General features: G+C 49.1%; 1 protein-coding gene across 1 annotated transcript in view; it reads right to left on the bottom strand.

Moving 5' to 3' along the window:
- Nucleotides 1–25365, bottom strand: part of VPS35 (VPS35 retromer complex component) — a 1351314-nt gene that overhangs the window by 605478 nt on the left and 720471 nt on the right. The window contains exon 11 of the mRNA XM_069607068.1: nt 18892–19099. Within this exon, the coding sequence (XP_069463169.1) occupies nt 18892–19099 (208 nt within the window). The remainder of the gene's footprint in view (nt 1–18891; nt 19100–25365) is intronic.

Raw genomic sequence — 25365 nt, 5'->3', positions numbered from 1 at the left:
TGCATCCCTCCACAAATCACAGAGTAGTAGCTGATGTGTTAGTTTGGATAGTATTTTGGCTGGAGGGGATGGACGAGTGCGTTTACTGTCTGATCTATCCTTCAGTGTGTCTAGGGTGCAGTTGTGGTCCCCCCCCCCACCAAAGCATGATGTAGCCTCTGTAAGGGGTAAGTTGAGGATACAGTGAATGGAAGAAAGATGTTGCGTCATGGTTAGGTGCATAGGTGCTAATTAGGCATAACTCCCTGTTTTCAATGGTGCCATGTATGAGCACCATTCTACCCTCGTCATCTATTTTGGTGCTCGTTAGCCTGAAGGGGATGGTCGGATCGATCTAGATCAAGACCCCTCTGGCGTAGGAGGAGTAGGTGGATCCTATCAGGGTGCCTCGCCATGTCTTGGTCAATGCTTCCATTTTATTCCGGGTTAGGTGTGTCTCTTGGAGCATGGCGATCCCACCTTACACCTTCTCAGGTATGCGTGGATGCGGCGCTGTTTAACAAAGCTATTCATACCCCTGACGTTCCGAGTTATAATCTTGATCTTGTCAGCCATGGGAGTGAGACGGTCTAGCAATGGTTCTTGGCGACATACTAGGTCTAGCTGATAGCTCGTATGTATGATTTCCCAGTGGTCTTGGTGTTTCGCGATTTAGGTTTCCAACTATGGAGCCAACACCCCATTTCGCTCCCCCCGATAACGGTCTCGATGTGTCCCTGTGTAAATTCCCAACTTTGGAGTTAACACCCCGTTTCCCTCCTCCCCCCATTAACTGTGAACTCCCCGAAAATAGAACAGGTCCAGCGAGGTTTCCCTCGTTATGACAGTCCTGTTTCCGCTCCATTTGACCACACATTGGTCTCCAGGTGCCCTACAGGCGGGTATATATACCCTGAAGGAAACTTCCAAGGGGTGGAGTGTCTTTTGGCTCCGGTGTCTCCGTGTGGAGGATCCATTCAGCTCTGTTGAGGCTAAATTTGTCAGCCGGTGGGCTATTGCATATGGAAGGGTCCCTCAGTACATGGCTCGGTAGGACTCAGAGCGGTTTCCGCTTTTTTCCCGCAATGTCAGGGATCTGTTGCTCGTCCATCAAGTCCCGGGCTTGTGCCGGTGTGTCGAACAGGTGGGCTCTGTTATTGTGTAGTACTTTCAATCTCGACGGGTATAAGAGCATGTAGCGCAATCCTGCTGCCTTTTGCGTGTATAAACTGTGCCCTATTCATTTGGACCTGGAAGGTGTAATCAGGGTAGATGGCAATTTTTGCAGAGTTTCTTTGGATCTGGCCCCCAGACCTCGAAAAAGCCAGTATGGCCTCTCGGTCCCTGTAGTTAAGAACCTTCGCTATCAATGGTCTAGGTGGGGCTCCCGGCGGTGGTTTCTTGGCTAGTGACCTGTGGGCTCTCTCGATGGTGAAGCCTTGTGAGAGCTTCTCTGCTCCGACTTCGTGCAGCAGGAGATTTTCAACATAGTTGGTGGGGTTAGGGCCCGCGATACCCTCCGGCAGACCAAGGAGTCTTATGTTGTTCCTGCGGGACTGCCCCTCTGCCTCTTCTGCCCTATCTTGCAAATTCTTAAACTCTTTGTTGCAGTTCATCCACGTCTCGGAGGAGATGGGTTTTAGCTTCAGTTTTTCCCAGACTTGAGTCTCGAACGCTTCAGTCCTGCCGGCTACGGATCGAACGTCTTGGCGCAGGAGGCCCAGGTCTGTAGCCACGGCATCTATTTTGTTCTCCATTGTTGCCTGGAATAACTTAATGGCTTCGAGTATCTGGGAGTTGCTGGGTTCAACTGCTGCGTCAGTGGGGTCGGGTTGCGCCTCTGGCGCTCCCACATTTGAGCTTTCAGACCCTGAAGATCCACTGGCCGTAAAAGTGTCTATAGTGGTTTGGCGCTGCTTGGACCTCGATTCTTTCCCAGACATCCTATCGGGTGGTGACATCTCCCTGCTCCAGGCACAGGTGGTGCGGATTGGAGGTTACCCACAAGGGATCCGGCACGGCGGCTTGTGCCCAAGGCTGAAGGACTAGCTGTGGCAACGCCGCGTCAGTATGGGGTGGTGGGTGTAGACTCAGCCAGGCGCAGCCAGGCGTTTATGTTATGGACACAAGAGACGAACAAGTTACTTACCAACTGTAACATTCTTTCGACTGGATGTTCCTCCCACGTATTCCTCATCTTGTGATAATTCGTTATCTCCAGCTTCGCTGCTTCGAAGCAGCGAAGCTGGAGATAACGAATTATCACAAGATGAGGAATATGTGGGAGGACACAATCCATTCGAAGAACAAGTTACTTACCAACTGTAACGTTCTTTCGACTGGATGTTCCTCCCACGTATTCCTCATCTTGTGATAATTCATTATCTCCAGCTTGGCTGCTTCGAAGCAGCGAAGCTGGAGATAATGAATACGTGGGAGGACACAATCCATTCGAAGCCAGCGATTTACAGTTGGTAGCTTGCACTGGTCTTGGGTAACTGCACGGGTTAACCTGTGATAGCTTGGTGTTGCGTGCTATCTGTCGTGTCTGGAGCTTGTGTCCTTTCCTGCCGCAGTTTCGTCTGCCAATTGCGGATCTGAGGTGTATGCTGTGCGGGCTGAGCTGTGGTTGTCTAATGTCTGTATACGGCGTCCTGTGTTTCAATGGCTCCCAGTACGGCGAGGCAGGGAAGAGTGCAGATCTGTTTTGGATGATATGCCGGTGCAGGCGTACAGGAGGTTCCAGTCTGCGGGCCAAATCTAGTATGGGGGAGGCTTGGGGTCCTCGCAGCAGGTCCCTGCAGATCTGTTAGGCCAGTATTCCGGTGCGGGTGTACCGGGGGATCCAGTCTATGGGCCAGATTCAGTATGGGGAGGCTTGGGATCCTCGCTGCAGTGCCAGTGGGCTATGGTGTACCTGGCTGCTAGGTGTCTGCGCAGGTAGGTGATCACGGTGTGTCTGCCCTGTCCGATGCAATGGGAGGATAAGGGGGCCCCACCGATGGGGGGCGGCACACGGTCCTCAGGGGCCCAGTGGGTTTCTGATGCCGTAGGTCAGCCTTTGCGGTCCCCCGCGCCCTTCACCTCTCCAAGGGCCGCAAAGGCAGTCTGTGTGAGCAAAGCAAGGGGGTACTCTATTCCCGGCACGATCGGGTGGTTCCTCTCCCTCTGCGCTGGCAGCGAAGTGGAGCCGGCGGGGTGGGGCGGCACACGGCTCCGGGTTGCTGTACCCGGCCTAGTGCATCGGTGTCAGGTCTGGCCCACACCCGCCCCGCTCACCTCTGTGGTGCTGGCTTGTCACCGGTTCCCTCAGCAATCCGAGCGGCTCCTCCAGGCGGGGCCGGCCTCCGTCCCTCGCAACTCCCGTGCTAGCCCGCAACTCAAGCAGCCCGCTTGCCGCAGGTAGGGTGCAGCGCCGCCTCGGCTCCTCCTCTCCGCAGCTCGCCCGATCCGACGGGACCCTCCGGGGCGGGATCTCCGGGCACCTCCAGGTCTGCAACTTCAGCGGGTCTGCGAAAGCGCTGCAGCGCTTATGCTGGATCGGTAGTCTTGCGCTCAAGCCCCTTCAGGGGATTAGCGCGCGGGAGCCGCCATCTTGGCTTTCGGTCCGCCACCTCTAACTTGTGGTGCAGAAACGCTCACCGGCTCTCCTAGGTTTAGGAGAAAGATCTTATGGCTTCCGGATGGAGTCCTCCGCAGAAAGGGTGGCTCACAGGGTCCAGGGGTTCCTTGGAGCGTGCAAAAAACAGCTCATCTTGGGCACATCTAGAGAAGCTCACCAGAGACACGACCTCACTACATGGCAGCTAACCACGCCCCCCTGGTTCGTGGTGCATCTTGTGCACTATTTTGTCGAGAAGGGGAGTCGGGGGTGGGGGGAGTTGCATAAACAAATTTCCCTGACCATGTTATCCAGAGTCAGTTCCCCTTGGAGCGGTTCTGTGGGGTACCTGGGAGGCGTAATGTTGGCATTGAGCGTTCTCCAGAGTTGCGAACAATCGATCTCTGGGAAGCCCCATTATGCGAAAACGCTGGAGACTATGTCTTTGTGTAGTCGCCATTCGTACTTCATGGGCAATGGGAAAACTCTGCTGAGTACGTATGCTAGAAGATAGAGGTGCACTGGAACATGTTGTGATAACAGGAACATGTTGCGTTTGGGAGCCCACTTCCAAATGTTCTCTGATAGTTTGGACAGCCCTGGAGAGTGAGTGCCCCCCTGTTTGTTCAGATAGTACATGGTCGTGGTGCTGTCTGTGAGGATCAGGACTGTCTTTCCTTGCAGTTGTGTCTGGAAAGCTTTTAGTGCTTTGAACACTGCCAATATTTCCAACAGGTTTATGTGGTTGGATGCTATGTTTGACGACCAAACTCTGTGCGCCGTTTGTTGAAGCAGGTGAGATCCCCACCCTGTGAGAGATGCGTCTGTAGTTAGATTGGCTTCCACTGCGGGGGTGGTGAAGGATTTCCCCTTCAAGAGGATCTCCCTCGACCACCACTGTAGAGAGAGAACGAGGGCTGGCGAGACAACCACTAGATCGTCCCATTGTCCGCTGGCCTGACACCACTGGCTGTTGAGCCACTCCTGCATTGGACGCATGCGCAAATGCGCGTGAGGTACCAAGTAAATACATGACGCCATCATTCCTAACAGTCGCATAGCCTTGCGTACCACCACCTCTCGACTGGCAACATACTGAGGGATTTGAAACAGCATGTTTTGGACCCTCTCATTGGAGGAGAAAATGAGGCTGTCCTTTGTTCGAATTAGAGCCCCTTGGAACTGCTTGGCCTGACTGGGGTCTAGGCTGGATTTTTTCTCGTTGATAGAGAATCCCAGATTGAATAAAAGATCTATCGTCTTTTGGAATTTGACAGACAGGTTTCGTAAGAGTCCCCTGTTATGAGCCAGTCGTCGAGGTAAGGATAAACCGGGATGGATTGCCTGTGCAGATGTGCTGCTGCCAGCGCTAGTACTTTTGTAAATACCCTTGGTGCAGATGCTATGCCGAAGGGTAGTACCTTGAACTGATGATGCTTGTCTTGTATAATAATTCTGAGGCATTTTCTGTGCGCTGGCAACATTGAAATATGAAAGTATGCCTCTTTCATGTCCAGTGTTGCCATGTAAATCCCCCTGTAATAGCAGGGGAATTACTTGCTGCAGACTGACCATGCAGAACTTCTGTGGCTTTACAAATGTGTTTGCTGGGTGCAGATATAATACAGGGCGCATGGTTAGATCCATTTTGGGTACAAGGAAGTACACTGAATAAATACCTTCTTCTACCTGTGATAGAGGTATAACTTCTGTGTCTCCCTTCTCTTGTAGTGTCTCGACTTCCTGAAGAAGAACAAGTTACTTACCAACTATAACGTTCTTTCGACTGGATGTTCCTCCCACATATTCCTCATCTTGTGATAATTCGTTATCTCCAGCTTCGCTGCTTCGGAAAAAAAAAATTCTCTCGGCAGAGGGCGCTGTGCTCGAGGTCGTGGCGTCGATTGTCCCTCGACGTACTCCGTACTCTGTCGACGTCACCGATGGTATAAATAGCTCGAGCCTCGCCCGTTGCTTCAGTTCTGTTTTTTCGATTAAATATATATAGGAGGAACACCCAGGCGTGCCCCATGACCGATAAATTCTTCGCGAGAGGAAAGTGTAAGAAAACGTAAACTGTACTGTGGGGTAGGATGGGAGGGTCGATGAGGAATACGTGGGAGGAACATCCAGTCGAAAGAACGTTACAGTTGGTAAGTAACTTGTTCTTCGAATGGATTGTGTCCTCCCACATATTCCTCATCTTGTGATAGGCTCCCATACCAGTACCAATTTTTGGAGGCGGGAGTACTAATTTCAGTTTTCGTGGACAGAATGCAGAACTGCCTTGGCAAATAAACCCTCGTTAGAGGAGGCAGTATCCAATGTTTAACAAAATTATGCATTGTTTTCCAGGTTGCAGCTGCACAAATATCTGCTGCTGGGACTCCCCTCTTTAGAGCCGCAGAAGTAGCCATTCCCCTTGTAGAATGGGCACAAAGCCCATCTGGTGGTTCTTTTCCTGCTAATCTGTAGCATTCAACTATGGCTAATATGATCCAGCGGGAAATCGTCTGTTTTGTTACAGATAAGCCTAATTTATGACCAGTATAACCCACAAATAGTTGGTCATCTTGTCTCCATTTAGCCATCCTTGAGATGTAAAAACTAAGAGCCCTCTTGGGATCTAATCTGTGTAATCTCTCCTCCTCTTTGCCCAGATGAGGAGGAGGATAAAAGGTTGGTATTACTATTTTTTGTGACAAATGGAAGTCCGAGACTACTTTTGGCAAGAATGAAGGTTTAACTTTAAGTATCCTTATAAAAAGTAGTATATGGTGGTTTGCATGAGAGAGCCTGAAGTTCGCTAACCCTGCGGGCTGATGATAGGGCCACAAGAAGGACAGTTTTTAGAGTCAAAAGCCTCAATGGACATGAGTGCAGAGGCTCAAAAGGTATGCAAGTCAAGAATTTTAATACTAAATTTAAGTCCCAAGTTGGTACATGAAAAGGTACTGGAGGGTATACATTAGTAAGCCCTTTTAAGAATTGAATTATTAATGGTATTTTGAAATATGAAACCTCTTCCGAGGAGCGCTTGAAAATGGACAGCACAGCAAGGTATCCTTTGATTGTTCCTATCTGAAGCCCCAGATTAGCTAGATGTAGTAGAAAAAAAGCACCATTCGGGTGCCACACTGAAAAGGGTCCACATCCTTGTCTTTGCACCAGTTACTAAACCTGTTCCAGCGACATTGGTACAAAGATTTTGTTGCTGGTCTTCTGGCCGAAAGCAAGATTTCCATTACGTCATCCGGAAGATCCCAATCCTTGTATCTCAAACTATCAGAAACCATGCGTGAAGGTTGAGTGTCTTGACCTCTGGATGGAGAACCCGACCTTCCTCTTGCGAGAGAAGATCCTCTATTTGGGGAAGACGTATTGGAGGGCAGATGGACATGTCCAGAAAGTCCGGGTACCACGTCCTCCTGGCCCAATCCGGGGCAATTAGGATCATGGTTTTCCTGAACTTTCTCAACCTCCTGATTACTTGAGGAATCACGGGGACTTGGGAAAACGCGTACAACAGTGGAAACTCTCCACTACGAATGCGTCTCCCAGAGCTCCTCTTTGAGGAAATTCCCTTGAGCAGTACTGATCGCACTTCCGGTTGATCGTGGTGGCAAACAGATCCACTTGAGGGGTTCCCCAAAGGGCGAAGATCTCCAGAAGGACTTCCTGAGCCAGCTCCCACTCGAGAGACCGTGCTCTGCCTGCTCAGAGCGTCTGCCGCCGTGTTCTTCTCTCCGGCTAGGTGAATTGCCGATAGAGAGATTCCTTCTCGTATTGCCCAGAACCAGAGCTGCATTGCCTCTCTGCACAGTGGCAGTGACCCTACTCCTCCTCTTTTGTTGAGGTAGTACATGGCCACCGTGTTGTCCGTCATTATCAGGACATTCTTTCCCTGTACAGAGGGCAGAAAGGCCTTCAGAGCTAGTCTGATTGCCCTCAGCTCCAACAGGTTGATGTGTAGTTTGGACTTCGATGGAGACCAACGACCGCGGATTGTCAGATCGTTGGTGTGTGCTCCCCACCCCGTGAGTGAGGCGTCCGTCACTACCGTTATCTCCGGCCATGGTTGCCAAAAAGACTCTCCCTTGAGAATGTTGTCGTTGCAAGCACACCATAGAAGATCCTGAGCAACTGCGCTCGGGACTTGCAGAAGATCCGACATATTCCCTGAGAACTGGGACCACTGAGTTCTGAGCGCCCACTGAAGGGATCTCATTCTCAACCTGGCCTCTGGTACTAGGAAAATGCAGGATGCCATGAGGCCGAGCAGCCTGAGAAAATCGAAGGCCGGTAGATGTTGGGCATTCTGAAACTTCGTTACCATCTGCTGGATGTGGAGAGCTCTCACTTCGGGAGGTGAGGCTTTTCCCGATGAAGTGTCCAAGACTGCTCTGATAAATTGGAGCTTCTGTGATGGTATCATGTGAGACTTCTTGAAATTGAGGGAGAAGCCCAATTTGTGGAGGAAGTGGCAGGTGATCGAAAGATGTTCCTGAGCTTGTTCTGGAGAACTTGCTCTGATCAACCAGTTGTCCAGGTAGGGATATATGTGAATACCTCCTCTCCTGAGACTTGCTGCCACAACCGCCAACAGTTTGGTGAAAACCCTCGGGGCGGAGGTCAACCCGAATGGCAGAACTCGAAACTGATAATGAGAATTGCCAATCGCGAACCTCAGGTACTTTCTGTGCTTTGGATGGATTGGCACATGAAAGTAAGCATCCTGAAGGTCCAATGATACCAACCAATCTTGGAGTTGGAGAGCCTGAAGGATCTGAGAAAGAGTCACCATCTTGAACTTGTCCTTCCTGAGGAACTTGTTCAAGTTTCTCAAGTCCAAGATGGGTCTCAGTCCTCCGTCCTTTTTTGGGATGAGAAAATATGGGGAAGTCCAACCCCTGTTCCTCTCCGCAACAGGTACCAGTTCTATGGCACCTTTCTATAGCAGGGTTAAAATTTCCTGCAACAGGAGCAGATCCGGAATTTTGGCAGAGTCGGCTCCCGGTGGATGATTCTGAGGCCTTTTTAGAAAGGGGAGACAGTAACCTTGGGCTACTGTTTCCAGTGCCCAAGCATCTGAGGTAATGCCCCGCCATTCCTTCAGATGTTGAGAGATCCTGCCTCCCACTGGTGTTTTGTGTAACAAGGTCTCAGAGGGATTTGGAGGCGGCTGCAGGAGTGGCTGAGGGTACAGATGCCGCTCCTGAGGCTGATTTTGCACCTCTTCCTCGTGCGTCACGAGGGAAGTTTCTTTTTCCCCTTTGAGAAGCCTGTCCTCTTCCTCTACCAAAAGAGGAGTAGTATCGAAAAGAACGACCCCTCCAGGAAGATGAGCCGGAATAGGGTTTTAGAGGCTGGCGCAAAGAGGCGCTAAGTGATTTAGCTGCCGCTTTCGAGGTCTGAAGTTTTTCTAGACTTTCATCAGCCTTTCTGCCAAAGAGCCTCGAGCCATCAAAGGGCATGTTGAGAAGTCTGGCTTGCACGTCTGGTGCAAACCCGACTTCCTCAACTATGCAAATCTGCGTAGCACAACGCTTGCAGCCATGGATCTGCTGAAACTATCAGCAGTATCCAGTCCAGACTGGAGACATTCCCCCATTGCCTCCTTCCCGTCTTCGACTATGTTCAGGAAGCCTTCCCTTTCCTCGCCTTCCGGAATATGATCAGCCGCTGCCGAGATACAGTCCCACAGGGTATGGGTAAACCTGGCTAGGGTACAGGTGACATTTGCCGACTTAAGTGCCATACTGCCTGACGTGAAAACTTTACGTGCCCAGGCATCAATATTTTTATCCTCTCTATCTGGAGGGATAGTTGGATAAGCAGTTTGTTTTGAAGTAGATGCTGCCTGAATGACTAAACTCTCTGGAGTCGGATGTTTAATCAAATATTCAGGATCCGTTCCAGCCGGTCTATATTTTCTTGGAAAAGTGCTATCTGCAGCAGCAATAGTTTCTGGCTTCTCCCAGATTTTCTCCACAGTCCTTTGGAGGGCTCTGTGGAAAGGGAGAACAGGACCTTTCTGAGGTCCCTTGACGATTATATCCGTCATGTCATCTTGTTCAAAAATGGGTGAAGTATTACCCCAACCCATATATTCAACTACCCTGGTCATAAGACCCCTGTACCCAGCATCTGCATGCTCTGCAGGATCAGGTTTGGCGAACTCTAATTCTGGGGATGTGTCAACTCCACTGGCAGAATGTAGAGTATCACTCGGGTCTCTCATTCTAGATTCCTGGTCAATAAGTTCCTCAGGAACTTGTCTTGTACCATAAGTAACTCCCAAAGGAGTAACCTCGTCTTCTTCTGAAGCAGACTCTTCATAGATTGCTGACATAGATTTGAAAAAGTCTGACCTGGGCAAAGGAGTGAATCTCCTTTCTTCCTCTTCCATCTGCTTCGAAGGAATTGGCAAATCCTTTGAAGTTGTCGAAGGGGTCTTCGAAGTCTTCGAAGATGACTTCGATAATGGTGTCGAGGATGTTTTTGGCTTTGGAGTCTAAATTATCCACGTCGAGGGCATCGACGAAGTTGTCGAAGTCTTCGACGACTTGTGTTTCTTGCATGGCACTAGAGAAGTGCTCGACTCTCGAAGAGTCTTCAACGGTTTTACGTAGACTCGAGGTTTTTTGGATTCCTCGAAGCTACCGGTCTTTGCCATGGTAGCCTTGGACTTCCATTTGTCGTCCAATGGAGCGACTTTAGGGGTATGGCTTTTTCGAGGGGGTCGGGCCGCATTCTCGAAAACCTCCATCTTTTTGCGGAATTCTTCCCACTTACTGGGAGAATCCGATTTAGTCGGACAACTAATTTCTTCGGTTGACTCTGAAGATGATGATGAGAGAGATCTGTCTCCTCTTCATTTTTTTCGATGATGACGAAGAGTGTCTCGATCTACTCCTAGATTGAGATCTCTACGAGTGCCTATGGCGATCCGATTCCTTAGAATCAGTCGCTTGTGTCTTTTTGACTAAACCTTTTTTGAGGCCTCCCTCCCCACCGACAGTTTACCTCTCCTCTCACGAAGAGCTTTTTCGGTCATAGATTGGCAGGACCCGCAGTCGTCGGTTCGGTGACTGGAACCGAGACACCAGAGACAAATCCGGTGGGGATCGGTGATCGACAACTTAGATCCACAATCTGCACACTTCTTGAACCCAGTCCTGGGTGTCGAAGGTGTTGAAGATGACGACATGTTCTTCACAGAAAATAGAAGTGCGCCGTTCTCGATAGAGAAGCGATCGGAAAAACGGAACTGAAGCAACGGGCGTGGCTCGAGCTATTTATACCATTGGTGACGTCGATGGAGTACGTCGAGGGACAATCGACGCCACAACCTCGACCTCGAGCACAGCGCCCTCTGCCGAGAGAAATTTCTTTTCCAAACCAGCAAAGCTGGAGATAACGAATAATCACAAGATGAGGAATATGTGGGAGGACACAATCCAATCGAAGGATACGAACATGGTCTGGTGTCAGTTGGCTAGCTCGTGGAGGTCTGAATGTTGGGGACCGGTTGAACTCTATACAGTACCCGTGGGCCACAGTCTTTAGAACCCACTGGTCTGTAGTTATCCACTCCCACCGGGGAGGCATGGGAGGGGACCTGAATTTTCGGGTCGTTTTGAACCTGAGGCTGGGGAGCCTCTGGGGGTAGAGTTCAGGCCCCTTCCTTTTCCACAATGCTGACCCTTCTGGGGATACTGGGTGGTGTATCCGCTGGTTGCCTGTGGAGAGGACCAATTATTTCCCGAGTTGTACTGTTGCTGAGGGAAGCGTTGGCCATGAAATAGCCGTCTGGACCCAGATCCTCGTCTTGTAGAGGGTCTTTGTATAATTTGGTCTAGCGTTTTCAGGGTGTCATGCTCCTTTTTTGCAGTCTAGAGGGCCTTGCCAACCACCTTCCCAAACAGGTTGGATTCTTCCACGGGTTTATTAATAAGTAACACTTGCGTCTCTGGCTTCAACCCAGAGTTCCGTAGCAACGCGTCTCTCTTCAGGAGTGTGCCCTGAGCCAGGGATCGACCAGCTGTTTCGGCAGAATCCCAAGTGTTTTTAAGTATGCTTTGGTTCACTTGTCTGCCCTCAGTCACTGTGGTCAGGAGACTAGTTTGTAGTGGTTCGGGAACCTACTGTAGGCCTTCTTGTAGCAAGGCCCACTGAGCATCCGCGTAGCTGGCCAATAAGGCTGTGTTGTTGGCAATACATGTTGAAAAAGCGGCTGCGGCCGTGACCCTCTTCCCAAGGGTGTAAAGTCTTTTACTTTCCTTATCAGGGGGTACCTCGCCGGTTGACAGAGGGACCCCTGCCCTCTTTCTTGTAGTGGTCACCACCAGAGAGTCTGGGGTGGAGTGACCTCTGATATAAAGGGGGTCTGAGGGAGAAAGACGAAAGAGTTTTTCTATTCTTGGATTAACACCTTTTGTGAGAGCAGGTGTTGATAAGGAGGGAGCCAGGCATTTTTTAATTGAATTGAGGAGAGGAATAGCCTGACTGGCCGGTGGCTTCTCTTTGAAGATGTCCTCCTCAAAGTCAGCTTCAGGGACGGCTTCATCTGTGGCAATTGTGAAGTGTTCAGCCGCTTTGCGCAACATGACGTTAAACCTCAATTGATCATCCACTGGCGAGGGTTGTCTAGTGGGGGGAGGTCTGGAGGGAATCCAAGGACAGGGCATCAGGATCTGGTGATGGATTTGGAGACTGCCATGGTTGAGGGTCACCCATATCTGGGTTGTCCTCCTGGCCCTCTATGGGATCATGCATGTCCTCAGGATTGGTGAATTGATCCTCATCCCGAGTGTCTGCAGGAATGTCCTATTCAGTGAGGTCATAGTTGTATATATCCTCTTCCTGAGAGGGGTCAAAGAGCCTTGGGATTTTTGCTACAGGGTCCAAAGGGCTCTCATCCCGTGGTCTTCTTGGTGTAGGTTGCTCTGAATGGATAACAAATCTGTTCAGCCTTTCCATACAGTTTTCCAATTTCTCTCTAGTGCAAAAAGAATAATGGTCTAGAGGTGGAAAAGGATCTTGAAAACGCTCTTCTGTCGTAAAACGTCCAGATTTTTGTCTCAACGTCGAAGACATCCCCTCTTCACCTCAGGGAACTCCTCCTCGGGGACCGACAGATGGAACATCCCTGTGCTTCTCTTTCGGCTTATGGGAGGGTTCCGGTACTCCCCTCAGGCTATCCTTGGATCTCGACGGATCCTTGGCCTTTTCCGTAGGCCTCGAAGAATCTCTTCGCTGCCGTTTATGAGAATCGGCCGATATAATTCTTGCTATGCTGTCGGCGACGTCCTACGCAGACGGGAGGCGCGTAGCTTCGGCCTGCAATTGAAAAGGACTCTTTTTCGGCAGAGCTGGGGCCTTGTCTTCAGTGGCTGCCTTCTTCGGCGGTGCCGGGGCTTTGTCTTTGGCAACCGTCTTCTACAGAAAAGGAACCCTGTCATCGCCGGACGCCTTCTTGTGATGCGGCACAATGGTACCCGGGATATTAGAGGTAGCGCCCTTTGTCTTTGATGGCCCGGTCGCCAGGCGCATATGCAGCTGCAGGGAGGGCTCCCGATCCTGACGGTCGGCGGGTGCCGCCGGAACTTCCGGTGTACCCATTGGCGCTGAAGTCTTCTTCGACTTGGCTGAAGATTGACTTAGGTTTGTGTGTTTAGTGCTGTGTAAATGTTCGTCTTTGTCGCCGGGGTGTACCTTCCCCATAGCAGTGCCTGGCGGGGCCGTGGACAGACTATGCGGAACGGGAGCGTTCCATCGAAAGGTCAACGACCAGTTCGGAGGTCTGATAGTCACTCTCGCTGTCGTCACATTCGGTGGCTGAGGCAGCGGGAGAAAACTTGGACTTCGTCATCCCTTAGGCCACCCACCGCTTGACTTTGCGCTCCTTTAATGTCTTAGGATGGAGGAGCATACAAGCCGCGCATTCTATTTTGTTGCGATTGAGGGGCAAGGAATGGTTACACCGTTTGTGCTCATCTTTTCAAGGAAATTTGCCTTTACAGATGGGGCAAAACCTAAATGGAGTCCTCTCCATAGCCGAGGATGGGTAGAGTGACGAAGACCAAAAGGGAAAGAGGAAGGAAAGGGAAAGGCATTCTCAGATTGTACAGAAATGTCCACCCCGACCCCCCTCTCCCTACTGTGTAGGCCGAAGGAATGCCCAGCCACATGGTCGGCAGCGCGGACTGGATCACCATCCGTCGAAGTTCTGAAGGTCTTCGGTGGAGATCTGGAACAGCCGTCGAAATAAGGGACAGATAGGTTGATCTTAATTATTTTATATAATATTCGACCAAAGGTCGAGGGGACAATAGGCAATGTCTCTGACGAACTCTGCATAAGGCGACCAATATGCTGGGCGGAAAAAAACATGAGGAACCTCGACGCGTGAGGGATCTTGGGTACACTACACGTCATGTAGGGATAGTGTTACAGGCACACCCATGTCGACGTCCCCTTTCGATTCTCGAAAGACAAGATGCAATACTCTGCGGTTACCACTGGATGTCGGGCTATATGCACAGCATGTGATTCTAAGCAGATTAAGAAACATCAGAAATCTTTTCCCAAATTCCTAACAAATTTGAAAAGGTCTATATACGTATCCATACTGTCAGTGGGCCTCCAAAAAAAACATTCAATCAGTAAGCCGGAGGATGAAAGAACTGCGGCCCTCACAGAGCCTCCCCAAACACCTCGAGACTCTGGTTACTACAGGGTACTGCAGCCATCTTTTTGCAGCAGGTAGGCCTCGCTGGAGCTCGATGCTCAGGGGGTGCTTTTCAGCCCTCACTGCCATATTTCCCACTGATCTTAGCCCATCTTGTGATCAGTGTGAGTGTGCTTCGGGGCGTTCTGAAATCATCGCTCCAATATGGCTACCCGAATACGGACCTCCTCAGCCCTAGCCTGAAGCAGCCTGATGCTGCTGTGTGATTGGCCAGTGCTCCATCTAACTGGGCATCCTGAAGCCGGCAGGTGAATGTCGGGCCCTCCTCACCAAGGCCCCACTCCTAAGGCTCCTGTGTGTGCCTGTCCGGGCATGGCCGGGCCAACCCCTCCTCCATCCCCCAAACCTTCGTGAACCTTCAAAACATGTGGCGGCCGCTTGGTACTCTTTGCTCCCGTATGACTTTGGATTCTGGTCCTCTTCATACCCTAGTGGATCGCGTGAGTTCTGGATGAACTTTCTACTGCCTACTCCTCTTACATCTGAACCTTTAACTGGTGGCTATTACACTCTGCGACTCCACCTTGCTTTCCTACTCTACTTCTCTCAATGCACTGGTATTTTTAGAAGAAAAATATAGTTTTCTGTGGGTGTGCCTTTTTATATCACTGCATCCATTTTGCACTGCATTGTATCTGTTTAAAATAATTTTTGAGGGTGTACTTTGTTAGGGAAATATCTCAGAAATGTACTAATTCCCTTCTAGCTTAGAGACCCCAGCTCTTTATGCTGAACTTTAGGACTTTTATATATGTGAGAGCAAGACCCTTTTCCCACTCTCTCATGTATTTTTCTGTGATTTGGACTCTGTTTCTTTTGACTTTGGAGTCTGACAAACTCCATAGGGATCATCTTTACACTGTGACACACAGCACCTTCAGTGCAGTGGCACAGGGAAGTTTCTTAGATTTGCCAAAGGTTTAAATACATTCTCTTGGCGAAACTACTGTTTCCAAGAGCAGTGAAGTGAAATTGACTTTACTACATTTTGTAAATTTCTAGACACAGCACACACTATCTTACAATAGGGTGCTGCAGGGGTTACTTAGTATCCCCTTTGTCTAGTTTCTACCGTAGGCTGCAATTGCAGCTGCAGTAAGACACCCATGGGTGCCCATTTCGTCAAAATGGCCCCGGTCTTCTTTTTTCGCCATTTCTTGTTGGAAAGGTCCTTCTTGAGATTTACTCTGCGCGCCAAACCAAGTTTGGTGCCTTTGTTTGTTTTGTCTTTGGCGGGATTCACGAGTGAAGCCCACCTCTGGCTCTAGCGTGCCTAGCAGGGCAGGAAGCAAGGGATGTGCCCGAAACTCCCTGTGCTTAGTCTCCTTTGTTACAGGAATGCACCCAAGGGTGATTGGCTGGAGGGCTGTCCTTGGAGGACAGCCACCCTGCTGTGTGATTGACAGCTAGGCTGCGAATGAATGGGAGAAACCTGCATAAAAGGCAAGGCTTTTTGACTGGAAGGCAGAGTCGACCACTGGACGAAGGAATCCGAAGAATAACTTGGAAGAGACACCTGCTGCAACTCCTGGACCGTTGGTTTGCCTGGTGAAGCCCTGCTGCTGTGCTGAAGCTCCGAATTCGCCTTGACTAGAGAAAACCTGCAAAGGACGACTTCTCTCCTTGGGTTGGTGGGACCAATCGACCCCAAAACGAGCTCATCTGGAAATCCTCTCGGAGCTGGCTGTACTTCCATTAATGCTGCAGGAACCGAAGGGCCCGGGAGAGGAACACCAGGATCGAGTGAGTAAGTGAGACCTGAGCTTTACCTTTCCTGCAGGAAAGGGTTAATTTTGCTTTACATTGGGGGGTTCAAAAGTACTTACAGGCTTCAGAATATTTGTTTACCCGCTGTTTTATTCTTAAAACCCTTTTCTTTGACAGCAACTCAGTATTGCTCTAAATGTACCAGTGATATATTAATGTCCACAGTGTCCTAGTTATTTAAGTCACCTCAGGGTGTAGGAACCATATGTGTGCCATCCCAAATGAATACTTGCTGATTAAGAGAAACTAAGAGTGTGTATTTTAAAGTGTATTTTTGTATTACATATATATTGCTCCCTTCTGAAGAAGGCTTATTCAACTGACTGTTAAATTAATAATTGTGTAATCAAGAAACCTTGAGTTTAAGAGTTATTTTGGATACTTGTCACTGTGAATCTCTGTGTAAAAACCCTGCTGCTCACATTTACCCCTCTCGAGATAAGCCTGGCTGCTCAGCCACACTAGCAATCTTTGTAGTACAGACTTATACCAAAGGTTGGGTTACCTATTGTCAGGAGGACAAGGTTGCTGTAGTCTCCCCAAGGGTACTGCACATAATCTTGCCTAACATACTGTCACATATCGCCCATGGAAGCTATGGAGAAGATGGGCGATATGGAAAAAAGACTAAATACTCAATTTCAACGCGCGGTGCACTCTAGTCTTCCTTCAGTAGCTGCCTTAAATACCTGCCAATGAAAAGCACCTGTGCGTTGCAACTTCCTTACTTTGTTTACCTCAGTGAGTTTGCTTACGCTCCTTCCCATGTTCCTTCCCCTTTCATCCCAGTACCTTTGTGTGTTGTTCCGCTTTCCCTTGTGTTGTTTGTCAGTGGTATTCCGATTCCACTTTCGAGCGGATTCTGCTGTGCTTTCTTCCACTTCGGGCAGGTTTACAGCTTTTGCTGTTTTCAGTGCGCTGTGCCCGACGCCGCTGCCGTGTGTGCTTCACTCACGGCCCCTCCTTCACTGTCGGGTGATTCTCACTGCGTGTTATCCACACGCCTCCCGGACAGCTGCTTGGGCATCTCCATGTGTTTTCACACGCCTCCAGGACTACTGCTTTGGGCATTGGAGCTATTTGCTTACGGTTTTGTGATAGTCCAAACTTCCTCGTGGAATGATCCTTACCAGTGCATGCTGGTCCTTGTAGTCACACCTCAGACTTGGCTGCTTCTTTCTACCGTGACAGACCAGTGCATTCTGGTATTTGAAGGCAATAACGACAGACTTACCTTCACCATTTCTACTGCTGGATTACTCCACAAGCTTCACAAACCACAACCTACCTCAACAAGACCTACCAGGGTTTTTCAATCCGGCTTTTCCCTGGTTTGGGGCGGGCTCCCTGGAGTCCCCGCTGCCGGGCAAACAGCCTTATAGGCAAAGTGGCCTCCAGGCGAGCCCGTCCTTATCTCTTCAAGCAAAAGGGCAAGACCATCACCAAGAAGACAAGAACAGCCTGGAGACAAAAGGAGGAGAGTTCTTCCGACGAACCTTCCGAGTCTCACACAGAATCTTCAGGTGAAGAGTGGGCTAGTGGTATAGACATTGTGATTGACCAACCTGTCGAGCCCGAGACATCCTTCTTACATCTTGTACCCTTTTTATGCACTGCGCTCTTGGATACTTTTTGTATACATTCCTGGCACCCCCACCTATTGGTCTGCAGTTGTGCCCTCCTTATCAACTAGGCCTCCTAAAGACTGGCCAGGACTGCAGTGCAGCCCCACCCCCTTTTTTCTACTCCCTCTTTACATCTACAGCCACTTCGTTATTGTGTAGTGTTCCTCTCTCTGGTACCCAGCCCCCTTCCTCTCCTACTACATTTCTCATGCACTTATCGCTATCAGAAACGCTGTCAGGCATGTATGATGGACTCATTTCCTTGTTCGCCTTACACTACCCTCCCCCTATCCTTTTTTTATGTATAGCTCTTGCTATGTCATATGTTGTAAAATCAGTTTGTATTCCTCTGTGTTGTACATCGCACTTGCCCATTCTGAATGCTCCAATGCCTATTAAGAATGTCAAAATCTGTTTGCTGTAAGAAAGGCATGGTTATCAGAAGTATGACGTTCACAAGGAGAACAATCCAAGGGTGTTTATTGAACAGTATATGGGTGAGAAAAACGCCTAAGATATGAGTAAGTTACGACAATCAAAGTAAAGAAAACGCTGTCATAGTGGTGTTGTGTCAAATCAAAATGGCCTATACTAATAAACCTATTGCCAAATCCTTACTCTATATAACAAAAGGGTGTGGGACAATGATATGTAGAAGCGCCTAACAAGCAAACAATACAATAAAAATTAATAAAAAGAGGGTAGTGCAAATTGAAATGTCCAAAAGGGTTTCAGTAGTTCAGGACTGCTGAACTAGTGCACTCCCTTCCCCACGTTACATTCGGGGACAAGGAGTTACAGTGGCATGACTGAGCACCCCTTGAGTCTATAGGCATCAGGAAGCAGTTTCTTCAGAAAAGGCAGGATCTCTCCAATCAAAGTAGAAATCATGCCCTCCCTATAATATTTAATCTCAAAATTGTTATTTAGATTTGCTTCTATTTTACCTTTTTTCCCCCATGAGCACCAACCTGGAGAGCAAATGTGTAACTATATGAACACACAGTTTGTATTTAATAGAGAGTTCAAACAGGCTGCAGGTTCTTGTATGAAGCTGTAGTGAATGTGCTGCATTCAGACCAGTGTTGTCATGGCACAATCTCACGTTTAATGGGATGTATCAAAGATACTCATTGCTGAAAAAAGAATATATCCAAAACCTTTACCTGTTCTTGTGAGACAATTTCTGTGCTGTGTTCCAATGCACTGCTGAGGACATAACAACTCATGCTTTTTCGGGACTCATAGTCGAAGTATTCAAAGAGTGGGTGAAAATGTTTCAGCTTTAGCACTGTCAGTATATTGTTATAGGTATCAACTGGGATCTTTAAAAGTCTGGTCAGTTCCTTAGAAACAGCACTACTTGTAGCAATACTAGAAAGAAAAAGGAAAAAACATAGCAATACAAAAAATACAAATGTTAGCACATTTTTTTAAAACCTTTCTTTATTAACACACTTCACAGTACATTACAAATCACATTATAGCCTTTTCATCAGTACAGGCAGTAAGTCCGGAAGGAGTATCAGGATGTATACACTTTGTTAAACAGGGATGTAGATCGGGGGTGGGAAGGGGTGATGGTTGATAGGGTGTACTGTCTCTCTTCCACTTGTAAAGCATACAGTACTCTCTGATCAAGGATCTGAGGTCCCACGTACAGTGGACGACAGATGCGAGATACGCTGTGAGAGGCCCCCATATGTTTCTTGGTCAGGATTCGGGTGGCTGCATGCGCGCCCCCTGCTCCTCCATATCATTAGCCCATACAACATCACTGAGCCAGTGATCCCTGTTGGGCACACTGCACTCATCCACTGTATCAATATGCATCGCTTAGCAAGTAGAAGACATAGTTTTACAAACTTGTTAATATGACCCATGGGGGATTCAAACACGTTAAACAGGCAAAGTAATGGTAGAGGATGGATAGTTTGGCATGTCAGTCGACAGGAGTGCAGACACGTCAAGGCAAAATAGGTTTAATTTCAGGCAATCCCAGATCATATGAAAGTATTCTGCGGTATCATAGTTACATCGGGGGGATGTTCCAGTTCCTTCATTGGAAAATAAACACAGTCTGTGTGGAGTGTAGTGAAACCTTTGTAGTATCAATTGAAATCTAGAGTTATATGATACCTTGCGTGTCTGAGTGCATATATCTGACCAGAGATCATCTGTGATGTCCACCTGCAGATCTGCTGCCCATTTGGAATGGGCGTTTTGCTGCGGTATGGGCAAGCGGCCCTGTATCAAATGATATAAAGATGACACTAGACCTCGGTTGTTACTTGCTGTCAAAATATATTGAAGCAGTGTAACATTTCCAGGTTCTACAGGGACATCTACCCACTGTTTCTTGCACACCTTGCGCAGGCCAGCGTATTGCAACCACTGTGGGGATGCATGGTGCGTGAGCATAGCAGTGTCATCAGGCTGAATGAAGTTACCCTCCGTATATAAGCTCCCTAGTGTGTGAAACCCATGTTGCGTCCAAATGCTGCATGAACCAGTGTCTAGGTGTGGTAGGACGGGCCTACAATTCAACAAAGGAAAGTCTCTGTGGTATGGAGCGGGGGCCCATATTCCCTTCCATATTTTGGCCCAGGCAAGTGATTTAATGCTGGCGGGGTCAAACCCACAGTGGTCTACAAGCCGGAGGTGGAGATCAGGGATCGTATGTCTCGACCACCTGCTGAAAGTTTTTCAAGCCATGTATGGGGGAGGGGGAGGTGGGCCCATCAGAGTACCAATAGGTGGCAAACTGCGCCTGCGCTGCTATGCAGTATAGGCGGAAATATGGGGCACCAAAACCCCCCCTTCTCATACAGTTGTGCTAGTGTGTTTCACTTCAAGCACACTGCCCTGGAGTGCCACACATTTACATATCTCGGAATCTAGTTCCTGAAAGAAGGTTTGACCAGGCCATAGTGCTATGTATGATATTTACTGCAAACAGCCTTTTGTCACACCGCTGGTCTTCCACCGCAGAATACCAGCCCAGCCAATAGCCCACAGCCCATTATCTGCCTTTTAGCCACCTCATCTATAGCCTAATCTATCTGGCATACAAAAGCCCATGAGATCAACTAGGCAAGTAGACATGTTTACTATGTATACAGACAAGCCCTGAGTCCTTTAAGTAATTGCCGACCTAATCCATAAGAAACACGTGGATAAGCCCCACCATACTAGGAGCCACCACTGATCCGTATCAGACAATTACTAGTATAGAGACATTAACTTGCCAGTCATGCCTATGTAGAATCTTACTCCCTTACTCAACAAACCTAATCAAACAACTGTGACATTGGCTACCCTTTCCACCATACGCCTACTCGCATCAGCCTTCTGTGGCACAAACAATAACTGGACTACTATGCAGCCTTCCCACGACCATACCATCCTATCTAGGAAGAATAGCATAGCTATCTCCAGGTCTACCTCACTACAACTCTGCAGCACCGACCCACTTCCTTCCCTCCTGCTTGCCACAGCCTACTACACATTATTCTACTATCTTGCCTCCAGTAAACAAACCCAATATCCTCACACCTATTCAATGGATCTATCGCTATGCCACCAAACCTGTTGCCAACCTACCATGTCCTTCAACAATCTGGAACCTTAGACTTCGCTCCAGATTCAGGCAGACCCCCCCCTGCCAGCCTCCAACGACAGAGTTCCAATCAAACTTAAGTCTGCGTCCACTACTCCCACCAAGAAAAAGACCCTGATCATTTCCACGAACATAACGAAACCTGACTCTTCTTGCTCATCTAACAGCACAGCTTCACTTAATAAACCCAATAACCCTAACCCTCCTATCAAAGGAGCACTCATCAATGCCAGATCATTGACGGCACACGCCTTAGACATTGCTGACCTTATCGCTAATCAGCTTGACTTCCTGCCATAACAGAGACCTGGCTACATACTGCAGCTGGACCTACACTATCCCTAGCTATTCCAGATAACTATTCCATCACTAGACTCAACAGAGAAACTTCCAAAGGTGGTAGAGTCGCAATTATTTCTAAGACTCACCTAGGATTAAGAGCAATGCCACATACCCCTTTATCATTAGCAGAACTATTATCCTTGAAGTACCCACTCTCAGAGTCACGCACTTTAAAAATTCACCTCTTATACAGACCTCCAGGTCCTATCTTGACCTTCGAGGAAGATATTTTACAACACCTCTCTACGAATACTAAACCCAGCTCACAAATCTTACTTCTGGGTGACTTCAACCTAGGCTTCTTAGATGCCAATGACAACACCACCACCACCATTGCCACCTCTATAGCAGAACTAGGTTTCTCTCATCATATAACTAATCCCACACATAATCAAGGCAGAATCCTAGATTTGATTGCTGACCTTATTGTGATACAAACATCCTCACTGACTCTCCATGTCGCTGGAAAGACCACCACTTTGTCCCATTTACCCTACAGTCTAGCACTCCTCTAAACCGGCCTGCTGCTATAGCACCACAGGCACCAACTAGGAACAAAGAACAAGTTACTCTTACCTGGTAACGTTCTTTCGATGGGATGGTCCGACGATGTATTCCATATCTATGACAGTAATCACCACAGCTGTGCTGCTTCGGAAAATCTTTCGGCGTCAGCGTCCTGCGTCGATGATGTCGATACGCCGCCCTCGAGGACCTTCTCCGACGGCCGACGTCACTGGATGTTGTAAGTAGGACGCACAACGCCCGTAGCCTCAGTTGTAGTTTTTTCCCCAGAAGGTGTAGCACCAGTCTTCTGCCAGTCTGACCACACAAAGCCTTGCGGAAATGTAAGCTGCAATCGCATAAGAAATTCTGTAGCGGGGAAGGCAGGGAGGGAGCGAGCGATATGGAATACGTCGTCGGACCATCCCATCGAAAGAACGTTACCAGGTAAGAGAGTAACTTGTTCTTCGAGGGGATTGGGTCCTCCGACGTATTCCATATCTATGACAGACTCCCAAAGCAGTACCAATGCAAGGAGGTGGGAAAAGAATTTAGAAAAAGAAATTTAGAATGCCCAATCAAATTGCGGAGCAAAGGATCGCCTTGCTAAAGGCCAGATCCTGCCCACGGATGGAATCGAGGAAGTAGTGACGTACAAAAGTATGGACCGAAGCCCAGGTGGCTGCATCACAGATGTTACAAATAGGAACACCCCTCTGTAGGGCAGTAGAGGCAGCCATAACACCGGTAGAATGGGCCCGCAAGCCGACCAGTGGGTCCTTACCCGCCAAGCGGTAACACTCAAATAGCCAGAATAATCCAGCGAGACAAAGTCTGCTTAGTCACAGCTTGTCCCAAACACTTTCCAGCATAACCAATGAAGAGTTGATCGTCCACTCTGACCCGGGACATGCGTGAAATATAAAAGCTTAAAGCTCTCCTAGGATCGAGCCTACGGAGCCTCTCCTCCTCCTTACCAGGATGCGGAGGAGGATGAATTGAACAACCACCTTCTGGCCTAAATGAAATTCCGACACCACCTTCAGAAGAAAGGAAGGACGAACTCTGAGGACAACCCTGTCCTTATGAAACACAGTGAAGGGTGGCTTAACTGAAAGTGCCTGTAACTCACTCACTCTGCGAGCGGAAATGACCGCAACTAAAAATACAGTTTTAAGGGTTAACAGTCTCAAAGGAGAAGAATGCAAAGGCTGAAATGGAGCACCCATTAGAAACTTGAGAACAAGGTTCAGATCCCAACCGGGCACCTGGAAAGGTGACGGGGGGAACACATTAGTGAGCCCTTTCAAAAACTGAGAAATTAAAGGAATTTTAAAATAAGAACACTCCTCAGACGAGCGCTTAAATATAAACAGCGCCGCCAGGTAACCTTTTATGGTACCCACTTGCAGGCCCCTGTGGGGCAAAGAAAGCAAAAACGACAGAACCATAGGAATGTCACATGAAAAAGGATCCACATTCTGAACCCTGCACCAGTCGCAATACTTTCTCCAACAGCAACGGTACAGGGACTTTGTTGCCGGCCGTCTGGCCGAAAGCAACACCTCCATCACGTCTTCAGGGAGGTCCCAATCCTTATACCTCAAACTTTCAGAAACCAAGCGTGAAGGTTGAGGGACCTGACCTCTGGATGGAGAACCTGACCCCCCTCCCGTGAGAGCAGATCGTCTCAGTAGAGAAGACGACGTGGAGGGCAGATGGACAAGTCGAGAAGGTCCAGGTACCACGTCCTCCGGGCCCATGCAGGAGCAATGAGGATCATCCAGGAACCGAACCTCCGTAACCTCCGCAGCACTTGCGGGATGACGGGGACTAGAGGAAACGCATACAGCAGTGGGAAGGACCACTCCCACCACAAACGTGTCTCCTAAGGCTCCTCTTGGAGGAAATTCCCGCGAGCAAATCTTTCGCACTTCCGGTTGACACTGGAGGCGAAGAGATCCACTTGAGGGGTCCCCCAGAGGGCGAAGATCTCCAGGAGAATCTTCTGAGCCAACTCCCACTCGTGAGAGATCGCGCTCTGCCTGCTCAGAGCGTCCGCCGTCTCGTTTTCCTCTCCGGCCAGATGAACTGCTGAGATCGAAACTTCCTGCTGCATAGCCCAGAACCAGAGCTGCATCGCCTCCAAGCACAGAGGAAGTGACCCTGCCCCCCCTTTTTGTTGAGGTAGTGCATGGCCACTGTGTTGTCCGTCAGGATCAGGACATTCTTTGCTCGCACAGTCGGCAGAAAAGCCTTCAGGGCAAGCCTGACGGCCCTCAGTTCCAACAGATTGATATGGAGTCTGGACTCCAATGGAGACCAACGAGCGCTGACTGTCAACTCGTTGGCATGAGCTCCCCATCCCGTGAGGGATGCGTCCGTCACGATCGTTACCTCCGGCCAGGGTAGCCAAAAAGGAGCCCTCTTCATCAGATTGCCTTCGACGGCCCACCAGAGAAGGTCCCGGGCGACCGAGGACGGCACCTGAACAGGGTCCGACATCCTGCCGGAGGACTGAGACCACTGGAGCTTGAGTGCCCATTGCAAAGATCTCATCCACAACCTGACCTCTGGCACCAGAAGAATGCAGGATGCCATGAGGCCGAGCAATCTCTTCTTCAAGTTGAGGGAGAAGCCCAGCTTGTGGAGGCAGTGGCAGGTGACTGACAGATGATCCAGGACTTGCTCGGGAGAGTGCGCCCTGATCAAGCAATCGTCCAGGTAGGGGTAGACGTGAATCCCCCCTTTCCTGAGATGCGCTGCCACCACTACCATTAGCTTGGTAAAGACCCTCGGGGCGGAGGTCAATCTGAACGGCAGGAGCCGAAACTGAAAGTGCGAGTCGGCAACCACGAACCTCAGGTGTGCTTTGGACGGATCGGCACATGAAAATAAGCGTCCTTGAGGTCGAGAGAAACCAACCAGTCCTGAAGTTGAAGGGCCTGGAGGACGAGAGAGAGAGAGTAACCATCTTGAACTTGTCCTTCCTGAGGAGTTTGTTCAAACTGTGCAAGTCCATGATGGGTCTCAATCCCACGTCTTTCTTGTAAATCAAAAAAACTTCACAAACGAACAGGTTTGAAGAACCGATGAAGAATAGAAACTCCAAAGAGTCGAGGCGTGCCGAGATCTCCGAAGCGAACACGCTAGCGGAAAAAACTGAATTGAGGCT

This window comes from Ambystoma mexicanum, chromosome 1p (assembly GCF_040938575.1).
Source record: "Ambystoma mexicanum isolate Mex_15411 chromosome 1p, UKY_AmexF1_1, whole genome shotgun sequence".
In the NCBI taxonomy this organism is placed as follows: domain Eukaryota; kingdom Metazoa; phylum Chordata; class Amphibia; order Caudata; family Ambystomatidae; genus Ambystoma; species Ambystoma mexicanum.
Note: the sequence above shows the minus strand (reverse complement) of the source record. Positions and strands in the feature narration are given on the sequence as shown.